This window comes from Bufo gargarizans, unplaced genomic scaffold (assembly GCF_014858855.1).
Source record: "Bufo gargarizans isolate SCDJY-AF-19 unplaced genomic scaffold, ASM1485885v1 fragScaff_scaffold_132_pilon, whole genome shotgun sequence".
In the NCBI taxonomy this organism is placed as follows: domain Eukaryota; kingdom Metazoa; phylum Chordata; class Amphibia; order Anura; family Bufonidae; genus Bufo; species Bufo gargarizans.
Window position 1 is genome coordinate 72,357 of NW_025334058.1, and position 21,713 is coordinate 94,069.

General features: G+C 53.6%; 1 protein-coding gene across 1 annotated transcript; it reads left to right on the forward strand.

Moving 5' to 3' along the window:
- Positions 1-915: 915 nt before the first annotated feature.
- Positions 916-21,431, forward strand: PPP1R13L (protein phosphatase 1 regulatory subunit 13 like). The gene is made up of 11 exons (XM_044272843.1): positions 916-1,121; positions 7,093-7,214; positions 7,331-7,826; positions 7,962-8,057; positions 8,133-8,218; positions 10,622-11,461; positions 11,685-11,822; positions 17,548-17,681; positions 17,763-17,929; positions 18,012-18,208; positions 21,183-21,431. The coding sequence occupies exons 1-11, from the start codon at positions 1,010-1,012 to the stop codon at positions 21,219-21,221; spliced, it is 2,427 nt and encodes an 808-aa protein (XP_044128778.1). The 5' UTR covers positions 916-1,009; the 3' UTR covers positions 21,222-21,431.
- The last annotated feature ends 282 nt before the right edge of the window (positions 21,432-21,713 follow it).

Genomic DNA, 21,713 nt, shown 5'->3' on the forward strand with positions numbered 1-21,713 from the left:
ACTGCCCTCACATAGTAATCCCCCCCACACACACTGCCCTCACATAGTAATCCCCCCCACACACACTGCCCCCACATAGTAATCCTCCCCACACACACTGCCCCCACATAGTAATCCCCCCACACACACACTGCCCCCACATAGTAATTCCCCCCCCCCCCCCCCATACACTGTCCCCCAGTTCCCCCCTTTTGGCCAGTAATGTCCCCAAAGTTTGCAGCTCACTCGCTGCTGGTAGGCCGGGATGGTGCGACACAGAGGTACACTTGTCACTGCGCTGCATCACCGCACTGGCGGGTGTGATGTCATTAAGCCCGTCTTCGCTGGAATTTTACTACCACATAGGCCTTTGACGGCTTGCCAGTGGTGGGCTGAGGGCCGGTGCACCCCCCCGGCGGCAGCGGTGGGCCGAGGGCCGGTGGCCCCCCCCCCCCCCCCCGGCAGCAGTGGTGGGCCGAGGGCCGGTGCCCCCCGGCAGCAGTGGTGGGCCGAGGGCCGGTGCCCCCCGGGCGGCGGCGGTGGGCCGAGGGCCCCCCCCCCCCCCCCCCCGGCGGCAGTGGAGGGCCGGTGCCCCCCCCCCCCCCCCCCGGCGGCGGTGGTGGGCTGAGGGCCGGTGCCCCCGGGCGGCAGTGGTGGGCTGAGGGCCGGTGCCCACACCCGTCATCAATGGGTAAGGTGATACATTTTGTTGGTGGGCTTGAAGTGATTAGACTGTGAGCTCCGGGGGTCAGTGTGTGCCATCTGTCTATCCTCGTCATGGCTCTGCAGAGGCTTCTGAACGAGGTCTTTGTCAGGTGTCGGTGAGGTTAACGCCGCTCCCTCCTGCCCCAGGGTGAGAATCCACCTCCAGACTGTACAAGTTCCCATGAAGCTGCGCCACCTGCGGCCTCCCTCTCCCCACCCGCGTCTGAGTCACTTCATATTGTGCCGCGCGCCTCCTCCTGCTGCAGACATCTCCTCCAGCTCTCGCCCCGGCGCCTCCTCTGCCTGTGCCTCTCTATCTTCTCTAATGGAAGTTCTTCTTCCCAGGACCAGACTGGTTGGCTGGAGGGACGCGATCTGCAAGATGGCGGGCGATCATTACAAGTCCGCCAACCCTCTCCTAGACATGGACTTCCAGTGTAAGTAATGACCCTCAGCAGATACAGAGCGCTCTATAGGACCCTGCGTAGGCTGTGTATACAGCGCTCTATAGGACCCTGCGTAGGCTGTGTATACAGCGCTCTATAGGACCCTGCGTAGGCTGTGTATACAGCGCTCTATAGGACCCTGCGTAGGCTGTGTATACAGCGCTCTATAGGACCCTGTGTAGGCTGTGTATGCAGCGCTCTATATGACCCTGCGTAGGCTGTGTATGCAGCGCTCTATAGGACCCTGCGTAGGCTGTGTATGCAGCGCTCTATAGGACCCTGCGTAGGCTGTGTATGCAGCGCTCTATAGGACCCTGCGTAGGCTGTGTATGCAGCGCTCTATAGGACCCTGTGTAGGCTGTGTATGCAGCGCTCTATAGGACCCTGTGTAGGCTGTGTATATAGCGCTCTATAGGACCCTGCGTAGGCTGTGTATATAGCGCTCTATAGGACCCTGCGTAGGCTGTGTATATAGCGCTCTATAGGACCCTGTGTAGGCTGTGTATACAGCGCTCTATAGGACCCTGCGTAGGCTGTGTATACAGCGCTCTATAGGACCATGGGTAGGCTGTGTATATAGCGCTCTATAGGACCCTGCGTAGGCTGTGTATACAGCGCTCTATAGGACCCTGCGTAGGCTGTGTATACAGCGCTCTATAGGACCCTGCGTAGGCTGTGTATACAGCGCTCTATAGGACTCTGTGTAGGCTGTGTATGCAGCGCTCTATAGGACCCTGCGTAGGCTGTGTATACAGCGCTCTATAGGACTCTGTGTAGGCTGTGTATACAGCGCTCTATAGGACCCTGCGTAGGCGGTGTATACAGCGCTCTATAGGACCCTGTGTAGGCTGTGTATACAGCGCTCTATAGGACCCTGTGTAGGCTGTGTATACAGCGCTCTATAGGACTCTGTGTAGGCTGTGTATACTGCGCTCTATAGGACCCTGTGTAGGCTGTGTATACAGCGCTCTATAGGACCCTGTGTAGGCTGTGTATACAGCGCTCTATAGGACCCTGCGTAGGCTGTGTATACAGCGCTCTATAGGACCCTGCGTAGGCTGTGTATACAGCGCTCTATAGGACCCTGCGTAGGCTGTGTATACAGCGCTCTATAGGACCCTGCGTAGGCTGTGTATACATCGCTCTATAGGACCCTGCGTAGGCTGTGTATACAGCGCTCTATAGGACCCTGCGTAGGCTGTGTATACAGCGCTCTATAGGACCCTGCGTAGGCTGTGTATACAGCGCTCTATAGGACCCTGCGTAGGCTGTGTATACAGCGCTCTATAGGACTCTGCGTAGGCTGTGTATACAGCGCTCTATAGGACCCTGTGTAGGCTGTGTATACAGCGCTCTATAGGACCCTGTGTAGGCTGTGTATACAGCGCTCTATAGGACCCTGTGTAGGCTGTGTATACAGCGCTCTATAGGACCCTGCGTAGGCTGTGTATACAGAGCTCTATAGGACCCTGTGTAGGCTGTGTATACAGCGCTCTATAGGACCCTTCGTAGGCTGTGTATACAGCGCTCTATAGGACCCTGCGTAGGCTGTGTATACAGCGCTCTATAGGACCCTGCGTAGGCTGTGTATACAGCGCTCTATAGGACCCTGCGTAGGCTGTGTATACGGCGCTCTATAGGACCCTGCGTAGGCTGTGTATACGGCGCTCTATAGGACCCTGTGTAGGCTGTGTATACAGCGCTCTATAGGACCCTGTGTAGGCTGTGTATACAGCGCTCTATAGGACCCTGCGTAGGCTGTGTATACAGCGCTCTATAGGACCCTGCGTAGGCTGTGTATACAGCGCTCTATAGGACCCTGCGTAGGCTGTGTATACAGCGCTCTATAGGACCCTGCGTAGGCTGTGTATACAGCGCTCTATAGGACCCTGCGTAGGCTGTGTATACAGCGCTCTATAGGACCCTGCGTAGGCTGTGTATACAGCGCTCTATAGGACCCTGCGTAGGCTGTGTATACAGCGCTCTATAGGACCCTGCGTAGGCGGTGTATACAGCGCTCTATAGGACCCTGTGTAGGCTGTGTATACAGCGCTCTATAGGACCCTGCGTAGGCTGTGTATACAGCGCTCTATAGGACCCTGCGTAGGCTGTGTATACAGCGCTCTATAGGACCCTGCGTAGGCTGTGTATACAGCGCTCTATAGGACCCTGCGTAGGCTGTGTATACAGCGCTCTATAGGACCCTGCGTAGGCTGTGTATACAGCGCTCTATAGGACCCTGCGTAGGCTGTGTATACAGCGCTCTATAGGACCCTGCGTAGGCTGTGTATACAGCGCTCTATAGGACCCTGCGTAGGCTGTGTATACAGCGCTCTATAGGACCCTGCGTAGGCTGTGTATACAGCGCTCTATAGGACTCTGTGTAGGCTGTGTATACAGCGCTCTATAGGACTCTGTGTAGGCTGTGTATACAGCGCTCTATAGGACTCTGTGTAGGCTGTGTATACAGCGCTCTATAGGACTCTGTGTAGGCTGTGTATACAGCGCTCTATAGGACCCTGCGTAGGCTGTGTATACAGCGCTCTATAGGACCCTGCGTAGGCTGTGTATACAGCGCTCTATAGGACCCTGCGTAGGCTGTGTATACAGCGCTCTATAGGACTCTGTGTAGGCTGTGTATACAGCGCTCTATAGGACCCTGCGTAGGCTGTGTATACAGCGCTCTATAGGACTCTGTGTAGGCTGTGTATACGGCGCTCTATAGGACCCTGCGTAGGCTGTGTATACGGCGCTCTATAGGACTCTGTGTAGGCTGTGTATACGGCGCTCTATAGGACCCTGTGTAGGCTGTGTATACGGCGCTCTATAGGACTCTGTGTAGGCTGTGTATACGGCGCTCTATAGGACCCTGTGTAGGCTGTGTATACAGCGCTCTATAGGACCCTGTGTAGGCTGTGTATACAGCGCTCTATAGGACCCTGCGTAGGCTGTGTATACAGCGCTCTATAGGACCCTGCGTAGGCTGTGTATACAGAGCGCTCTATAGGACTCTGCGTAGGCTGTGTATACAGCGCTCTATAGGACCCTGTGTAGGCTGTGTATACAGAGCGCTCTATAGGACTCTGTGTAGGCTGTGTATACAGCGCTCTATAGGACTCTGTGTAGGCTGTGTATACAGCGCTCTATAGGACTCTGTGTAGGCTGTGTATACAGCGCTCTATAGGACTCTGTGTAGGCTGTGTATACAGCGCTCTATAGGACCCTGCGTAGGCTGTGTATACAGCGCTCTATAGGACCCTGCGTAGGCTGTGTATACAGCGCTCTATAGGACTCTGTGTAGGCTGTGTATACAGCGCTCTATAGGACCCTGCGTAGGCTGTGTATACAGCGCTCTATAGGACCCTGTGTAGGCTGTGTATACAGCGCTCTATAGGACTCTGTGTAGGCTGTGTATACAGCGCTCTATAGGACCCTGCGTAGGCTGTGTATACAGCGCTCTATAGGACCCTGCGTAGGCTGTGTATACAGCGCTCTATAGGACCCTGCGTAGGCTGTGTATACAGCGCTCTATAGGACCCTGTGTAGGCTGTGTATACAGCGCTCTATAGGACCCTGCGTAGGCTGTGTATACAGCGCTCTATAGGACCCTGCGTAGGCTGTGTATACAGCGCTCTATAGGACTCTGTGTAGGCTGTGTATACAGCGCTCTATAGGACCCTGTGTAGGCTGTGTATACAGCGCTCTATAGGACTCTGTGTAGGCTGTGTATACAGCGCTCTATAGGACCCTGCGTAGGCTGTGTATACAGCGCTCTATAGGACTCTGTGTAGGCTGTGTATACAGCGCTCTATAGGACCCTGCGTAGGCTGTGTATACAGCGCTCTATAGGACCCTGTGTAGGCTGTGTATACAGCGCTCTATAGGACCCTGCGTAGGCTGTGTATACAGCGCTTTATAGGACCCTGCGTAGGCTGTGTATACAGCGCTCTATAGGACCCTGCGTAGGCTGTGTATACAGCGCTCTATAGGACCCTGTGTAGGCTGTGTATACAGCGCTCTATAGGACCCTGCGTAGGCTGTGTATACAGCGCTCTATAGGACCCTGCGTAGGCTGTGTATACAGCGCTCTATAGGACTCTGTGTAGGCTGTGTATACAGCGCTCTATAGGACCCTGCGTAGGCTGTGTATACTGCGCTCTATAGGACTCTGTGTAGGCTGTGTATACAGCGCTCTATAGGACCCTGCGTAGGCGGTGTATACAGCGCTCTATAGGACTCTGTGTAGGCTGTGTATACAGCGCTCTATAGGACCCTGCGTAGGCTGTGTATACGGCGCTCTATAGGACCCTGCGTAGGCTGTGTATACAGCGCTCTATAGGACCCTGCGTAGGCTGTGTATACGGCGCTCTATAGGACCCTGTGTAGGCTGTGTATACGGCGCTCTATAGGACCCTGTGTAGGCTGTGTATACAGCGCTCTATAGGACTCTGTGTAGGCTGTGTATACAGCGCTCTATAGGACTCTGTGTAGGCTGTGTATACAGCGCTCTATAGGACCCTGCGTAGGCTGTGTATACGGCGCTCTATAGGACCCTGTGTAGGCTGTGTATACGGCGCTCTATAGGACCCTGTGTAGGCTGTGTATACGGCGCTCTATAGGACCCTGCGTAGGCTGTGTATACGGCGCTCTATAGGACCCTGTGTAGGCTGTGTATACGGCGCTCTATAGGACCCTGTGTAGGCTGTGTATACGGCGCTCTATAGGACCCTGTGTAGGCTGTGTATACGGCGCTCTATAGGACCCTGTGTAGGCTGTGTATACAGCGCTCTATAGGACCCTGCGTACAATTATGTATTATTTCCTAATACAGCTCTTCCTATATAGATCTCTTCATAGGGCTGTTTACTGAGGTTATTAATATAGCTGTGTATAGAGCCCAGTATGGGGTGATGCATGGGGCGATGCATGGGGCAGTGTATGGGGCGATGCATGGGGCAGTGTATGGGGCGATGCATGGGGCAGTGTATGGGGCGATGCATGGGGCAGTGTATGGGGCGACGCATGGGGCAGTGTATGGGGCGACGCATGGGGCAGTGTATGGGGCGATGCATGGGGCAGTGTATGGGGCGATGCATGGGGCGATGCATGGGGCAGTGTATGGGGCGATGCATGGGGCAGTGCATGGGGCAGTGTATGGGGTGATGCATGGGGCAGTGCATGGGGCGATGCATAGGGCAGTGCATGGGGCGATGCATGGGGCAGTGTATGGGGCGATGCATGGGGCAGTGTATGGGGCGATGCATGGGGCAGTGTATGGGGCGATGCATGGGGCAGTGTATGGGGCGATGCATGGGGCAGTGTGTGGGGACCGGTAAAAGCTGATATATAGGCACTGTACACACTGCACATCGTGTCCTGAGCAGTGGCTGGTCTTCCTCCTACAGATGATTACAGGGTGGAGGAGTGTTTGGATTGGCACATTGGGCAATACAGATACTGAGCAGGTCCCTCCCGTCCGCCCCAGACGCGTGTACAGAGTCAGCACAGGAGTCTGCTCCGATGTCCTAATTGTCCTGTCATTTAATCGCTGCCATGTTACAGGGACAGGAAGTGTTGTCATGTGAGCACAGGCAGAGAAGCAGGGCCCCCGATGCCCCGGCACTCGGCCCCCGATGCCCCGGCACTCGGCCCCCGATGCCCCGGCACTCGGCCCCCGATGCCCCGGCACTCGGCCCCCGATGCCCCGGCACTCGGCCCCCGATGCCGCAGCATTTTCCTTGATTGCGTCCAGTGAAGTGCATTGTGGGTAGGCTCTTTTCGGGCAGCGGGTCGCCGGCTGCAGACAATTACTACCAGATGCTGCGTGTGCCCGCCCTTGGCTGGAGGATGCATGGTCTCAGCAGGCTCAGGTTTCAGGCTTGCGCAGGTTATTTTTGGAGGGGGGTCCTCGGCGGCTGATTTTCCCTCACAGTGGATGAGGTTTTCTTCTGCATTTCTACAGCTTTGGCGTCTCAGGAGCTGAATGTGAAACAGATGGAACTGGACTCCGCCACAGCCAAACTGGATCAGCTGAGACGAGAACTGGAAAAGGGAAAGTCGCCCAGTGTCCCCAGCAAGGTGGAGGTAAGGAACGGTTAGTCAAGAGGCCCTGCAGCCTCAGTGCCCCTTGCATCTGGTCCATCAGATGGTCCATCAGGAAACACAGCCACATGAGTGCCTAAATCATCCTCTCTCCACAGGGCACCGAAGCTTCCACTCTTCAAAACTACAGCCCCAGCCTGTCACCATCCCTCAGCCGCCGGTCTGTGGCACCACAACCCTCAGCATCACTCAGTCTGATGCCACCTCTGCATTCCAGCAGGCCCAGACAAGAGTCTTCCTTGACGTCCCCAGTATCTCCATCTATGTCCATGAACTCCACGTCCCCTGTACCCTCCATATCCTTCAGCTCCTCCCCAAACATTCCACGCAGGTCTCTGCCATCTAATGGTGGTGATCCTTATATGACTGTTCCATCCCGACCATCCTGGGGTCGCCCACTTTCCCCTCGTCTCCAATACTACGAGCGCCCCTCATCGTCCACATCGCCCCGCCTGTCTTCTGGCTCCTATGATTACGCCTCTTTGCCCAGGTCAGCCTCCCCTGTGCCTGATGGATCTTCAGAATGGGCTCAGCCTCAGAGACCTTCTCCAGCCTATGAGGCTCCTCCAGGGTTCTCCCAGCCTCACTTTTCAGGTGATTTATAAACTGACTCTGCAAGATGATTTAGTCATTGAAATGGGAGTTGTAATCCCTTCCGGGGTGTTCGGCCAGTGTTGTGGGGGTCTCTGGGGCAAGTATCAGATCTTTATTCCATTTCCACCACCACAGATGATGTTGGCTCTCTGCGCCCCCGCCGCCCTCCCCAGCGCAGCTGGAACGAGTCTGACTTGGACATCATTTATGACAAGAAGACTCTGCAAGAGAGTGAGTGAAGCCTCATGACGCAGCCAAACTGCAGCAGGGTGCTCCCCACCTCACATTTGTCACTTCTACCCACAGAGTCTGATCGGGCGAGTCTGGGGGGAGTTCCTATCATGAAGGCTTGGAGGGAGAGCAGCCTGGACCCGGCCCCAGTAAAGAGCAAGGTGAGTGAAGGAGCCATGCAGTCCAATCGGTGATGACCCAGCGACCACATAGAATACACTGGAATAGGGGGCCATATGTGTAGGTGACAGGCGTAAGATCATCCCCTGGGGAGTCTGCATGCCGCGAATCCTTGTGTTCAGCGCCCCTGTGTGGCCCAGAATGTTCTACACCCACAGTAATTGGAGGGGACACTCAGGAGTCCACAGTAGCTGGAGAGGGGGACACTCGGGAGTCCACAGTAGCTGGAGAGGGGGACACTCGGGAGTCCACAGTAGCTGGAGAGGGGGACACTCGGGAGGCCACAGTAGCTGGAGAGGGGGACACTCGGGAGTCCACAGTAACTGGAGAGGGGGACACTCGGGAGTCCACAGTAACTGGAGAGGGGGACACTCGGGAGTCCACAGTAGCTGGAGAGGGGGACACTCGGGAGTCCACAGTAGCTGGAGAGGGGGACACTCGGGAGTCCACAGTAACTGGAGAGGGGGACACTCGGGAGGCCACAGTAGCTGGAGAGGGGGACACTCGGGAGTCCACAGTAACTGGAGAGGGGGACACTCGGGAGTCCACAGTAACTGGAGAGGGGGACACTCGGGAGTCCACAGTAACTGGAGAGGGGGACACTCGGGAGTCCACAGTAGCTGGAGAGGGGGACACTCGGGAGGCCACAGTAGCTGGAGAGGGGGACACTCGGGAGGCCACAGTAGCTGGAGAGGGGGACACTCAGGAGGCCACAGTAACTGGAGAGGGGGACACTCGGGAGGCCACAGTAGCTGGAGAGGGGGACACTCGGGAGGCCACAGTAGCTGGAGAGGGGGACACATTCGGGAGTCCACAGTAACTGGAGAGGGGGACACATTCGGGAGTCCACAGTAACTGGAGAGGGGGACACATTCGGGAGTCCACAGTAACTGGAGAGGGGGACACATTCGGGAGTCCACAGTAACTGGAGAGGGGGACACATTCGGGAGTCCACAGTAACTGGAGAGGGGGACACATTCGGGAGTCCACAGTAACTGGAGAGGGGGACACATTCGGGAGTCCACAGTAACTGGAGAGGGGGACACATTCGGGAGTCCACAGTAACTGGAGAGGGGGACACATTCGGGAGTCCACAGTAACTGGAGAGGGGGACACATTCGGGAGTCCACAGTAACTGGAGAGGGGGACACATTCGGGAGTCCACAGTAACTGGAGAGGGGGACACATTCGGGAGTCCACAGTAACTGGAGAGGGGGACACATTCGGGAGTCCACAGTAACTGGAGAGGGGGACACATTCGGGAGTCCACAGTAACTGGAGAGGGGGACACTTTCGGGAGTCCACAGTAGCTGGAGAGGGGGACACTCGGGAGGCCACAATAACTGGAGAGGGGGACACTCGGGAGTCCCCCGGACCGTCAAGGTGTCACCACGTGTTACTGCTCTCCAGAAGGGATGGTAAGGCATGGTGCACCCCAATGGGAAATTAGTCCAGAGAGTCAGGGTCTGCAGTAACCAGGGGGCTTCTTTACGGGAGGAATTCAGGTGCAAAACAATACAGACGAGGCATAGGGCTGGCTTCTCCAGTCTCCTCCCTGGCAGAATAAGGGTTCGATGCTGAGAAAATGCCTAGGCTAGCTGTCCCTCTTTCTCTTCAGAAGGCTGGTACCCTGGTCCAAGGCTTGAGGCCCTCAGTCTGTAGCTCAGTAGTCCGGGTGGTTCCTTGGCTGGTGATCGAGGGTCCATGGCTCACCATCCCCATCCCAGCCTCTTTTTCTGATCACTCAGTAGTCTGGCAGAGTCTTCCCTCCAAGCACTGCTCTGTAACTGCAGCACACTAGGGGCTCTGACTGCTCTCCTTATATTATCATTTCTGGCTAGACTAGAACCTTCTAGTGGGAGGGGTGGGGGGGGGAGAAACTCGGCACAAACAAATTCATTGTTACACTCTCCGTCTCTCATAGACTTGCATTACAGCTTCAATGGTAATGACACAGCAGATTTTCCTGACACAAACAAGTTTCCAGACATAACAACAGAGCTAAACCAGACATTCAGAAGGTCAGACTGTCTGGTTCTGGTGGTAAACAACATCTGGTCTTATTTAAACCCTGTGGCAGCTGTGGAAAATTACCAGCTTCTCGTTCAAAGTCCTAACAGTCTCTCAGTATTCATTAACTCTTTCCACAGAGCCATGTAAATACAGTAATTATGAACAGGATATATATCGCAACATTTGAAATGCAGTTCTATGGTATTAAACAGTGCAAGTTAACCCTTTCAAGTGAAATAAAGTAAGAAGTGCATAGGGTAAACTGGGGCAAATGTCCAAATGTGAAAGTACCCCTGCTCCATCCAGGGCACTCCATACACTGCTTGTCTCTAAACCATATTGTTTAGTAACTTGGTTAATTCTCTCCTCAGGGCGATGTCTCTGGTTCCTTCACCCTCCCTCGAGGCCACAAATTTTCCTCAATGGACAGAGGCACTCAGGGGCCAGACCCCAGTTGGAAGACAGGAGCAGGAACTTTGCCTAGATCACTTCCTTCCCAGCAGCCCATATCTCGCATCCCTGTCCCTCCACCTGGAGGTCGGAGCCAGCCACACAGACCCTTGCCCCTCTCCATGATCTTCCGTCTGCAGAATGCCTTCTGGGAGCACCAGGCTCCACCCCAGATTTATTCATCTACTCCAATGAATGTGCCACTTGCAGTGCCTGTGTCCATTCCTGTGGTACCTGAGATTCCCAATCCCACTGCAATAGCCATGACCCCACCTACATACGAAGATGTTCCCCGGCCTCTAAGCCCCACTCGCCTTCAGCCACAACTGCCTCCTTCATTGGCAGAGGTACAAAGAGTTCTGGAAGATATTCCTCGACCTCTGAGAAGACGAGGCTCCCAGGAGCTCAATGCACAGAACCCACCTCTTCCTTCAGACCGAAGGCAGTATCGGCAACTTATGGGACGACTCTTTGGAAGAGCGGCTCCAAAACAGTCTGTTGCTCCAGAGCAGACAAAAACTGAGGAAAAACTTCAAGGATCGGGAAGCAAAGGTCCAGCCTTAGAGGAACAAGCTGCAGATCTTCCTAGAATGAAGACCATTCCTGAGGAGCCAAGGACTGAAGAAAAGCCTAGCGCCAGTCCTCAGGACCCCATCTGCATCATTCTGGAGGCATCCGATTCCAGGGTGGGAGCCTCGGCCATAGAGCAACCAGAGGTGGAACTTGGTGTCCCAGTTGTGGTCGGTGGAGGCCAAACCCTGGTAAGAGATTAATGTGTAACTCTCCATCCTTATATGTGAGCAGTGCTTCTGCCCTCCAGTCACTGCCATGTCCACCTATAAGTCCTGTGTGTTGTCCTGAGATCACAGTGCTTCTGGACATAGAGCTGGAGGCTGAGCGGCGCCCACATGGCAGGACTCATTGTAGGTGACACATGGATGCTGGGATTGACAGTAAATTATTTGAATTCATGTTTTATTTTAGGAGCTTCGTTCAGCTTTGAGAGGAGGCAATTCTCCACGGAAGACCCGGCCCAGACGCGCACGGCTGGATCCACTGATTCTGCTGCTCGATGGGGCACTAACTGGAGAGTTGGATGTTGTCACTCAGGCTCTGAAGGAGGTAGGTTGTATGGCTGGAGCTAGAAATGAGGGCTGTAGGAACACAGTTGGGTTCTCTCTTACAGATGGGATCAGAGTTCCTCCAGGAACAGGATGGCTGGGTGTTGGCAGAGGAGGCTGAGCGGCCATAGAGGATGTTGGATGGTAACTCTGGGTCCAGCATGTGTCATATGTTATGAAGCAAACGCTGCCAACTGGAGGCCCTTTGCTTCAGACCTGTCTGTCCCTTCGGGTCTGGTCTGCAGATTTATGGTAATTCTCCTGCCTTCATTTCAACATTTGCTTCGTACATCCTGACTGATCTACAGTAAAAGTCCTTAAATCCAGAACTTTATTATCTAGAATTTCTGGTAATATCGAATACAACAAAAATAGACTTGAAAATCATAAGATCTGTTCATATACATCAGAGGCTTCATCATCATCAGATCTGTCCATCTCTAATGCATTAGCAAAAAAATATCAAGTTCCCCTCATTCTGCCCTCAACCCCCAGAAGGAGAAATTGAGAACACTGTTTTTAATAAATTTTTGCAAATTCATAAAAAAAAAAAAAACTTAAATTTGGCTTGGTCTTTGGCCCCTTTACTCGGGACGTAAGTCTTTGGCCCCTTTACTCGGGACGTAAGTCTTTGGCCCCTTTACTCGGGACGTAAGTCTTTGGCCCCTTTACTCGGGACGTAAGTCTTTGGCCCCTTTACCCGGGACGTAAGTCTTTGGCCCCTTTACCCGGGACGTAAGTCTTTGGCCCCTTTACCCGGGACGTAAGTCTTTGGCCCCTTTACCCGGGACGTAAGTCTTTGGCCCCTTTACCCGGGACGTAAGTCTTTGGCCCCTTTACCCGGGACGTAAGTCTTTGGCCCCTTTACCCGGGACGTAAGTCTTTGGCCCCTTTACCCGGGACGTAAGTCTTTGGCCCCTTTACCCGGGACGTAAGTCTTTGGCCCCTTTACCCGGGACGTAAGTCTTTGGCCCCTTTACCCGGGACGTAAGTCTTTGGCCCCTTTACCCGGGACGTAAGTCTTTGGCCCCTTTACCCGGGACGTAAGTCTTTGGCCCCTTTACCCGGGACGTAAGTCTTTGGCCCCTTTACCCGGGACGTAAGTCTTTGGCCCCTTTACCCGGGACGTAAGTCTTTGGCCCCTTTACCCGGGACGTAAGTCTTTGGCCCCTTTACCCGGGACGTAAGTCTTTGGCCCCTTTACCCGGGACGTAAGTCTTTGGCCCCTTTACCCGGGACGTAAGTCTTTGGCCCCTTACCCTGACACTTGACAGTTCGCTCTGGTTTCTCCCATTTCTGTGGATCCTCTCTGAGACGTTCCACACCTTGATTGGAGTCACTGCTGGTAAATTCAGTGGATTGGGGATGATTTGTACAGACATCCCTGACTCTATAAGATCTTACAGCTGACAATGCATCAGAGGAAAAACCAAACCATGAGGAGGTGAGAACTGCCTGTAGAGCTCAGAGACAGGATTGTGTGGAGGCTCAGATCTGGAGAAAGGTTTTGTCCCCTTCTGCTGCACTGAAAGATCCCAGGAACACAGAGGCCACCATAATTCTTACATGGAAGAAGAACCACCAGGACTCTTCTAGAGCTGCCGACCCCAAAAAAAGTAATTGGGGAGAAGGACCTTGGTAAGAGAGGTGACCAAGAACCCAATGGTCACTCTGGCTGAGCTCCAGAGATCCTGTGTGCAGATGGGAGAAACTTCCAGAAGGTCAACATTCACTGCAGCCTCCACCAATCTGGGCTTTATGGCAGAGGGGCCAGAAAGAAGCCTCTCCTCAGTAATGTCTGGAGGAGACCAGGCGCCGCTCATCGCCTGCCCAATACCATCCCTACAGTGAAGCATGGTGGTGGCAGTGTCATACTGGGAGAGACCAGGCGCCGCTCATCGCCTGCCCAATACCATCCCTACAGTGAAACATTGTGGTGGCAGTGTCATACTGGGGGAGACCAGGCGCCGCTCATCACCTGCCCAATACCATCCCTACAGTGAAGCATGGTGGTGGCAGCATTATGTTCTGGAGGAGACCAGGCGCCGCTCATCACCTGCCCAATACCTTCTCTACAGTGAAGCATGGTGGTGGCAGCATCATGTCTGGGGGAAACGAGGCGCCACTCATCACCTGCCCGATACCATCCCTACAGGGAAGCATGGTGGTGTCAGTGTCATACTGGAGGAGACCAGGCGCTGCTCATCACCTGCCCAATACCATCCCTACAGGGAAGCATGGTGGTGGCAGCATCATGTCTGGAGGAGACCAGGCGCCGCTCATCACCTGCCCAATACTATCCCTACAGTGAAGCATGGTGGTGGCAGCATCATGTCTGGGGGAAACCAGGCGCCGCTCATCACCTGCCCAATACCATCCCTACAGTGAAGCATGGTGGTGGCAGCATCCTGTCTGGAGGAGACCAGGCGCCGCTCATCACCTGCCCAATACCATCCCTACAGTGAAGCATGGTGGGGGCAGCATCATGTCTGGAGGAGACCAGGCGCCGCTCATCTCCTGCCCAATACCCTCCCTACAGTGAAGCATTGTGGGGGCAGCATCATGTCTGGAGGAGACCAGGCACCGCTCATCACCTGCCCAATACCATCCCTACAGTGAAGCATGGTGGTGGCAGCATCATGTCTGGAGGAGACCAGGCGCCGCTCATCACCTGCCCAATACCATCCCTACAGTGAAGCATGGTGGCAGCAGCATCATGTCTGGAGGAGACCAGGCGCCGCTCATCACCTGCCCAATACCATCCCTACAGTGAAGCATGGTGGGGGCAGCATCATGTCTGGAGGAGACCAGGCGCCGCTCATCACCTGCCCAATGCCATCCCTACAGTGAAGCATGGTGGTGGTGGCAGCATTGTGTCTGGAGGAGACCAGGCGCCGCTCATCACCTGCCCAATACCATCCCAGCAGAACCAAATAACAGTGTAGCACAATATACTGCCCCAAAAGCTGTCCTTCTGCGGTGGCCTTCAATAGCTGCCATCTTCTGTCCTCCAGTTGTGTATGGAGCAGGGGGCTCAGGAGGTGAGGTGCGGCCACAGCAGTTGAATTCAGGAGGACATGGTCGCTGGCCGGGTACATGAGCACCCGGTTCTCACAGCTGGGTCAGCGGCAGAGAGGAGGACTTGGGTGGCACGCTGGGCATCGGGAAATTTCACTGTAGAGTCTATGGCCAATGCACTCCTGATGCTGGGGGACAGGGAAACTACATTGGGGTGTGGAAACTTTGTGGCATCACCCTTAAGACTGGAGGCTAGAATCACTGCATGAGGAAGGCTAAATGCACGCGACCGTATGTGTTTTGCGGATCCATTGTAACAATGCCTAAAACGGACAAGAATAGGACATGTTGTATTTTTTTTTTTGTGGGGCTACGGAACGGACATACTGATGCGGACAGCACACGGTTTGCTAGCCGCATTTTTTGTGGACCCATTGAAACGGAAACCAACAACGTTCGTGTGCATGTAGCCTAAAGGGGGTGAAGACTTATGCTTTCAGTAAAGGGGCCAGTCTTAAAGGGTTTATCCAATATCATAAACTCTCCCCCCCCCCCCCCCCCATGCGCCGGGCCCTTTACAGGGAATATCCTCGCTCTGCTCCTGGTCCCCACACCAATGGGGGGGGGGGGGGGCAGCCTCTCTAGTGTCACCTGCGATGCTCCCCCCCGACCCCCCTGGCGGTGGAGCGAGGTAAGTATATTCTCTCTGAGAGGCCCGGGGGGCTGTTTGATATTGGATAGCCCCTTTAATAAATGTGCCCCTTAGCTTTTCCTTTTCAGTAAATTTGCTAAGATTTCAGACATTCTGTTCTCACTTTCTCATTGTGGGGAAAACAGGATTATTTTTTAATTTTAGCACAAGGCCGCAACAAAACAAAATAAAAAAATTGAAAGTGCATTGTACATTGGAGGCTTCACCATCATCGTTAGCTTCGGATCTGTCCATATACAGTGAGAAGTCACCATCTTGGGGACCAGATCCATCATCCATCCACATAAAACAGTTCACCAGCACCAGCAGTTAATTGCATATACATCGTAGACTTCACCATCATCTTCAGGAGCAGATCTGTCCATATACATTGTAGACTTCACCATCATCTTCAGGAGCAGATCTGTCCATATACATCGTAGACTTCACCATCATCTTCAGGAGCAGATCTGTCCATATACATCGTAGACTTCATCGTCATCTTCAGGAGCAGATCTCTCTATATACATCGTAGACTTCACCATCATCTTCAGTAGCAGATCTGTCCATATACATCGTAGACTTCACCATCATCTTCAGGAGCAGATCTGTCCATATACATCGTAGACTTCACCATCATCTTCAGGAGCAGATCTGTCCATATACATCGTAGACTTCACCATCATCTTCAGGAGCAGATCTGTCCATATACATCGTAGACTTCACCATCATCTTCAGGAGGAGATCTGTCCATATACATTGTAGATTTCATAGTCATCCTCTGGAGCAGATCTGTCCATATACATCGTAGACTTCATCGTCATCTTCAGGAGCAGATCTGTCTATATACATCGTAGACTTCACCATCATCTTCAGGAGGAGATCTGTCCATATACATTGTAGACTTCATCGTCATCCTCTAGAGCAGATCTGTCCATATACATTGTAGACTTCATCGTCATCCTCTAGAGCAGATCTGTCCATATACATTGTAGACTTCATCGTCATCCTCTAGAGCAGATCTATCATATACATCGTAGACTTCACCATCATCTTCAGGAGGAGATCTGTCCATATACATTGTAGATTTCATAGTCATCCTCTGGAGCAGATCTGTCCATATACATTGTAGACTTCACCATTATCTTCAGGAGCAGATCTTACTTCACCATCATCTTCAGGAGCAGATCTTACTTCACCATAATCTTCAGGAGCAGATCTGTCCATATACATCGTACACTTCACCATAATCTTCAGGAGCAGATCTGTCCATATACATCGTAGACTTCACCATCATCTCCAGGAGCAGATCTGTCCATATACATTGTAGACTTCACCATTATCTTCAGGAGCAGATCTTACTTCACCATCATCTTCAGGAGCAGATCTTACTTCACCATCATCTTCATGAGCAGATCTGTCCAAATACATCGTAGACTTCACCATAATCTTCAGGAGCAGATCTTACTTCACCATCATCTTCAGGAGCAGATCTTACTTCACCATAATCTTCAGGAGCAGATCTGTCCATATACATCTTAGACTTGACCATCATCTTCAGGAGCAGATCTTACTTCACCATCATCTTCAGGAGCAGATCTGTCCATATACATCGTAGACTTCACCATCATCTTCAGGAGCAGATCTGTCCATATACATCGTAGACTTCACCATCATCTTCAGGAGCAGATCTGTCCATATACATCATAGACTTCACCATCATCTTCAGGAGCAGATCTTACTTCACCATCATCTTTAGGAGCAGATCTGTCCATATACATCGTAGACTTCATCATCTTCTGGAACAGATCTGTCCATATACATCGTAGACTTCACCATCATCTTCAGGAGCAGATCTGTCCATATACATCGTAGACTTCACCATCATCTTCAGGAGCACATCTGATCACCTGATGCTGATTGTATATTTGGGTTCTGTGGTCCCTCTGTTTGGAGTTCTTTACTTGTACGTTGGTTCCTATCTCTCTACTTATCGCCATTTCCTCTTGTCTCTTAGGTCAAAGATCCAAGTCAGCCAAATGAGGAGGGTATCACTGCCCTTCACAACGCCATCTGTGGGGCCAATTTCCATATAGTCAACCTGCTCATTAACCACGGTGCCAATGTCAACGCAGCCGACAGCCACGGATGGTAAGGGGGGAGGGGGAGAGGAAGACCAGAGGTGATGTATCATTTAAGGGAACATCCTAAGTAATGCAAACTTTTCTTCAGGACTCCTCTTCACTGTGCTGCTTCCTGTAATGACCTCCAAAGCTGCCATATTTTGGTGCGACATGGTGCAGCCATCTTTGCCACAACCTACAGTGATGGCAGTTTAGCTGTGGACAAATGTGATCCCTACAGGGAAGGCTACAAGGAGTGTCTCACCTACCTCACAGGTAAGACTCCAACAATGGCTCCTTCCTGCCCCCATATGCCTGGATTCTCCTGTCTCACAGCATCTTCTCTTGCTTCAATCAGAGGTGGAGCAGTGTATGGGCGAGACGCAGAGTGGAGTCATCTACGCCTTGTGGGATTACACCGCAGAGTTTGCTGATGAACTGTCCGTACGTGAGGGCGATTCTGTCACCGTTCTCAGAAAAGATGGGGAAAGCGGCAACTGGTGGTGGGCAGCGTTGTGTGGACGAGAAGGCTATGTGCCTCGAAACTACTTTGGGGTAAGGACAAAATAGGTAGTGATGCATTGTAGTGTGGGTGCTAGAGTAGGGCTGGTGGTGGTGCACTAGTGTGGGTGACTGGGTACTAGTGCACTGTAGTGTGGGTGACTGGGTACTAGAGTAGGGCTGGTGGTGATGCACTGTAGTGTGGGTGACTGGGTGCTAGAGTAGGGCTGGTGGTGGTGCACTAGTGTGGGTGACTGGGTACTAGTGCACTGTAGTGTGGGTGACTGGGTACTAGAGTAGGGCTGGTGGTGATGCACTGTAGTGTGGGTGACTGGGTACTAGAGTAGGGCTGGTGGTGATGCACTGTAGTGTGGGTGACTGGGTACTAGAGTAGGGCTGGTGGTGCACTGTAGTGTGGGTGACTGGGTGCTACAGTAGGGCTGGTGGTGGTGCACTGTAGTGTGGGTGACTGGGTGCTAGAGTAGGGCTGGTGCTGGTGCACTGTAGTGTGGGTGACTGGGTGCTAGAGTAGGGCTGGTGGTGATGCACTGTAGTGTGGGTGACTGGGTACTAGAGTAGGGCTGGTGGTGGTGCACTGTAGTGTGGGTGACTGGGTGCTAGAGTAGGGCTGGTGGTGGTGCACTGTAGTGTGGGTGACTGGGTACTAGAGTAGGGCTGGTGTTGGTGCACTGTAGTGTGGGTGACTGGGTGCTAGAGTAGGGCTGGTGGTGATGCACTGTAGTGTGGGTGACTGGGTACTAGAGTAGGGCTGGTGGTGGTGCACTGTAGTGTGGGTGACTGGGTGCTAGAGTAGGGCTGGTGGTGGTGCACTGTAGTGTGGGTGACTGGGTACTAGAGTAGGGCTGGTGGTGATGCACTGTAGTGTGGGTGACTGGGTACTAGAGAAGGGCGGGTGGTGATGCACTGTAGTGTGGGTGACTGGGTACTAGAGTAGGGCGGGTGGTGGTGCACTACACTAGTGTGGGTGACTGGGTACTAGAGTAGGGCTGGTGGTGCACTGTAGTGTGGGTCACTGGGTACTAGAGTAGGGTGGGTGGTGATGCACTAGTGTGGGTGACTGGGTGCTAGAGTAGGGCTGGTGGTGGTGCACTGTAGTGTGGGTGACTGGGTACTAGAGTAGGGTGGGTGGTGATGCACTAGTGTGGGTGACTGGGTGCTAGAGTAGGGCTGGTGGTGATGCACTGTAGTGTGGGTGACTGGGTGCTAGAGTAGGGCGGGTGGTGGTGCACTGTAGTGTGGGTGACTGGGTACTAGAGTAGGGCTGGTGGTGGTGCACTGTAGTGTGGGTGACTGGGTACTAGAGTAGGGCTGGTGGTGATGCACTGTATTGTGGGTGACTGGGTACTAGAGTAGGGCGGGTGGTGGTGCACTAGTGTGGGTGACTGGGTACTAGAGTAGGGCGGGTGGTGGTGCACTGTAGTGTGGGTGACTGGGTACTAGAGTAGGGCGGGTGGTGGTGCACTGTAGTGTGGGTGACTGGGTACTAGAGTAGGGCGGGTGGTGGTGCACTGTAGTGTGGGTGACTGGGTACTAGAGTAGGGCTGGTGGTGGTGCACTGTAGTGTGGGTGACTGGGTACTAGAGTAGGGCTGGTAGTGATGCACTAGTGTGGGTGACTGGGTGCTAGAGTAGGGCGGGTGGTGATGCACTGTAGTGGGTGACTGGGTACTAGAGTAGGGCTGGTGGTGATGCACTGTAGTGTGGGTGACTGGGTACTAGAGTAGGGCTGGTGGTGATGCACTGTAGTGGGTGACTGGGTACTAGAGTAGGGCTGGTGGTGGTGCACTGTAGTGTGGGTGACTGGGTACTAGAGTAGGGCGGGTGGTGATGCACTGTAGTGTGGGTGACTGGGTACTAGAGTAGGGCTGGTGGTGGTGCACTGTAGTGTGGGTGACTGGGTACTAGAGTAGGGCTGGTGGTGGTGCACTGTAGTGTGGGTGACTGGGTACTAGAGTAGGGCGGGTGGTGGTGCACTGTAGTGTGGGTGACTGGGTACTAGAGTAGGGCGGGTGGTGATGCACTGTAGTGGGTGACTGAGTACTAGAGTAGGGCTGGTGGTGATGCACTGTAGTGTGGGTGACTGGGTACTAGAGTAGGGCGGGTGGTGATGCACTAGTGTGGGTGACTGGGTGCTAGAGTAGGGCTGGTGGTGCACTGTAGTGTGGGTGACTGGGTACTAGAGTAGGGCGGGTGGTGGTGCACTGTAGTGGGTGACTGGGTACTAGAGTAGGGCTGGTGGTGATGCACTAGTGTGGGTGACTGGGTACTAGAGTAGGGCGGGTGGTGATGCACTGTAGTGTGGGTGACTGGGTACTAGAGTAGGGAGGGTGGTGGTACACTAATGTGGGTGACTGGGTACTAGAGTAGGGCTGGTGGTGGTGCACTGTAGTGTGGGTGACTGGGTACTAGAGTAGGGCGGGTGGTGGTGCACTAATGTGGGTGACTGGGTACTAGAGTAGGGCGGGTGGTGGTGCACTGTAGTGTGGGTGACTGAGTACTAGAGTAGGGCTGGTGGTGGTGCACTGTAGTGTGGGTGACTGGGTACTAGAGTAGGGCTGGTGGTGGTGCACTGTAGTGGGGTGACTGGGTACTAGAGTAGGGCTGGTGGTGGTGCACTGTAGTGGGTGACTGGGTACTAGAGTAGGGCTGGTGGTGGTGCACTGTAGTGGGTGACTGGGTACTAGAGTAGGGCTGGTGGTGGTGCACTACACTAGGGTGGGTGACTGGGTACTAGAGTAGGGCGGGTGGTGATCAGCTGTGTGAGCAGGACATGCTTCTGGCCTCTATGTCATCTGTAAATGTGCAGATTCACTAACAGCAAGCAGACATTTTGAAAATGGAGGGGATTAAATCAGCAGTCTATTAAATCGTTGTAGAATTCTTCACTGATGAAGCTTTACTTACATGGGACTGCAGAAGAGGAGTTGTGGTATCTGATGTCTTCCTGTGGGGGGCGCTCTCTGCTCTCCTTCGCAGTATTGTCCTCACTGAAGGCTTTTCTGTTGTAGATGTTCCCGAGGCTCCGTCCGCAGCGCAGCCCCCTGTGATGGAGGCGGCAGGAGACGTGCAGAGACATACAGCTGCGTGTTGGCGTGTGCTTGACGTGTCGCTTTCTACCGGTCCTTTCTTTATTTTTTGATAAAAGTATTTTTTCTAATAAAATGCTGAGCAGTGAAGGTCCTGCGGTTCTGCTCGCGTTCTCTGCTCTCCTTTCCGGTTTGTTTTCGTGACTTCAATAAATGAGACAAATCCCTGCAGTCGTGGATTCGTTGTGCGAGTGTAATGCTGCTCCCCCGCAGGACCACTGACCGCGGCACAGCAGGGGCAGGAGCAGCCGATGGAGTCCAGTAGTATCAATTCTGGTTACTCCACATTTACAGGGACTCCTGACCCCACCCTGCGGAATCAGCAGTGGCCGCGTGAGCAGCCCCCACCAGGAAGAAAGGAAGCACAGGACTAGCAGTCCGACAGAGCCCTCACACACGGGTCATCTACACCGAGCACCCCGCACACGGGTCATCTACACCGAGCACCCCGCA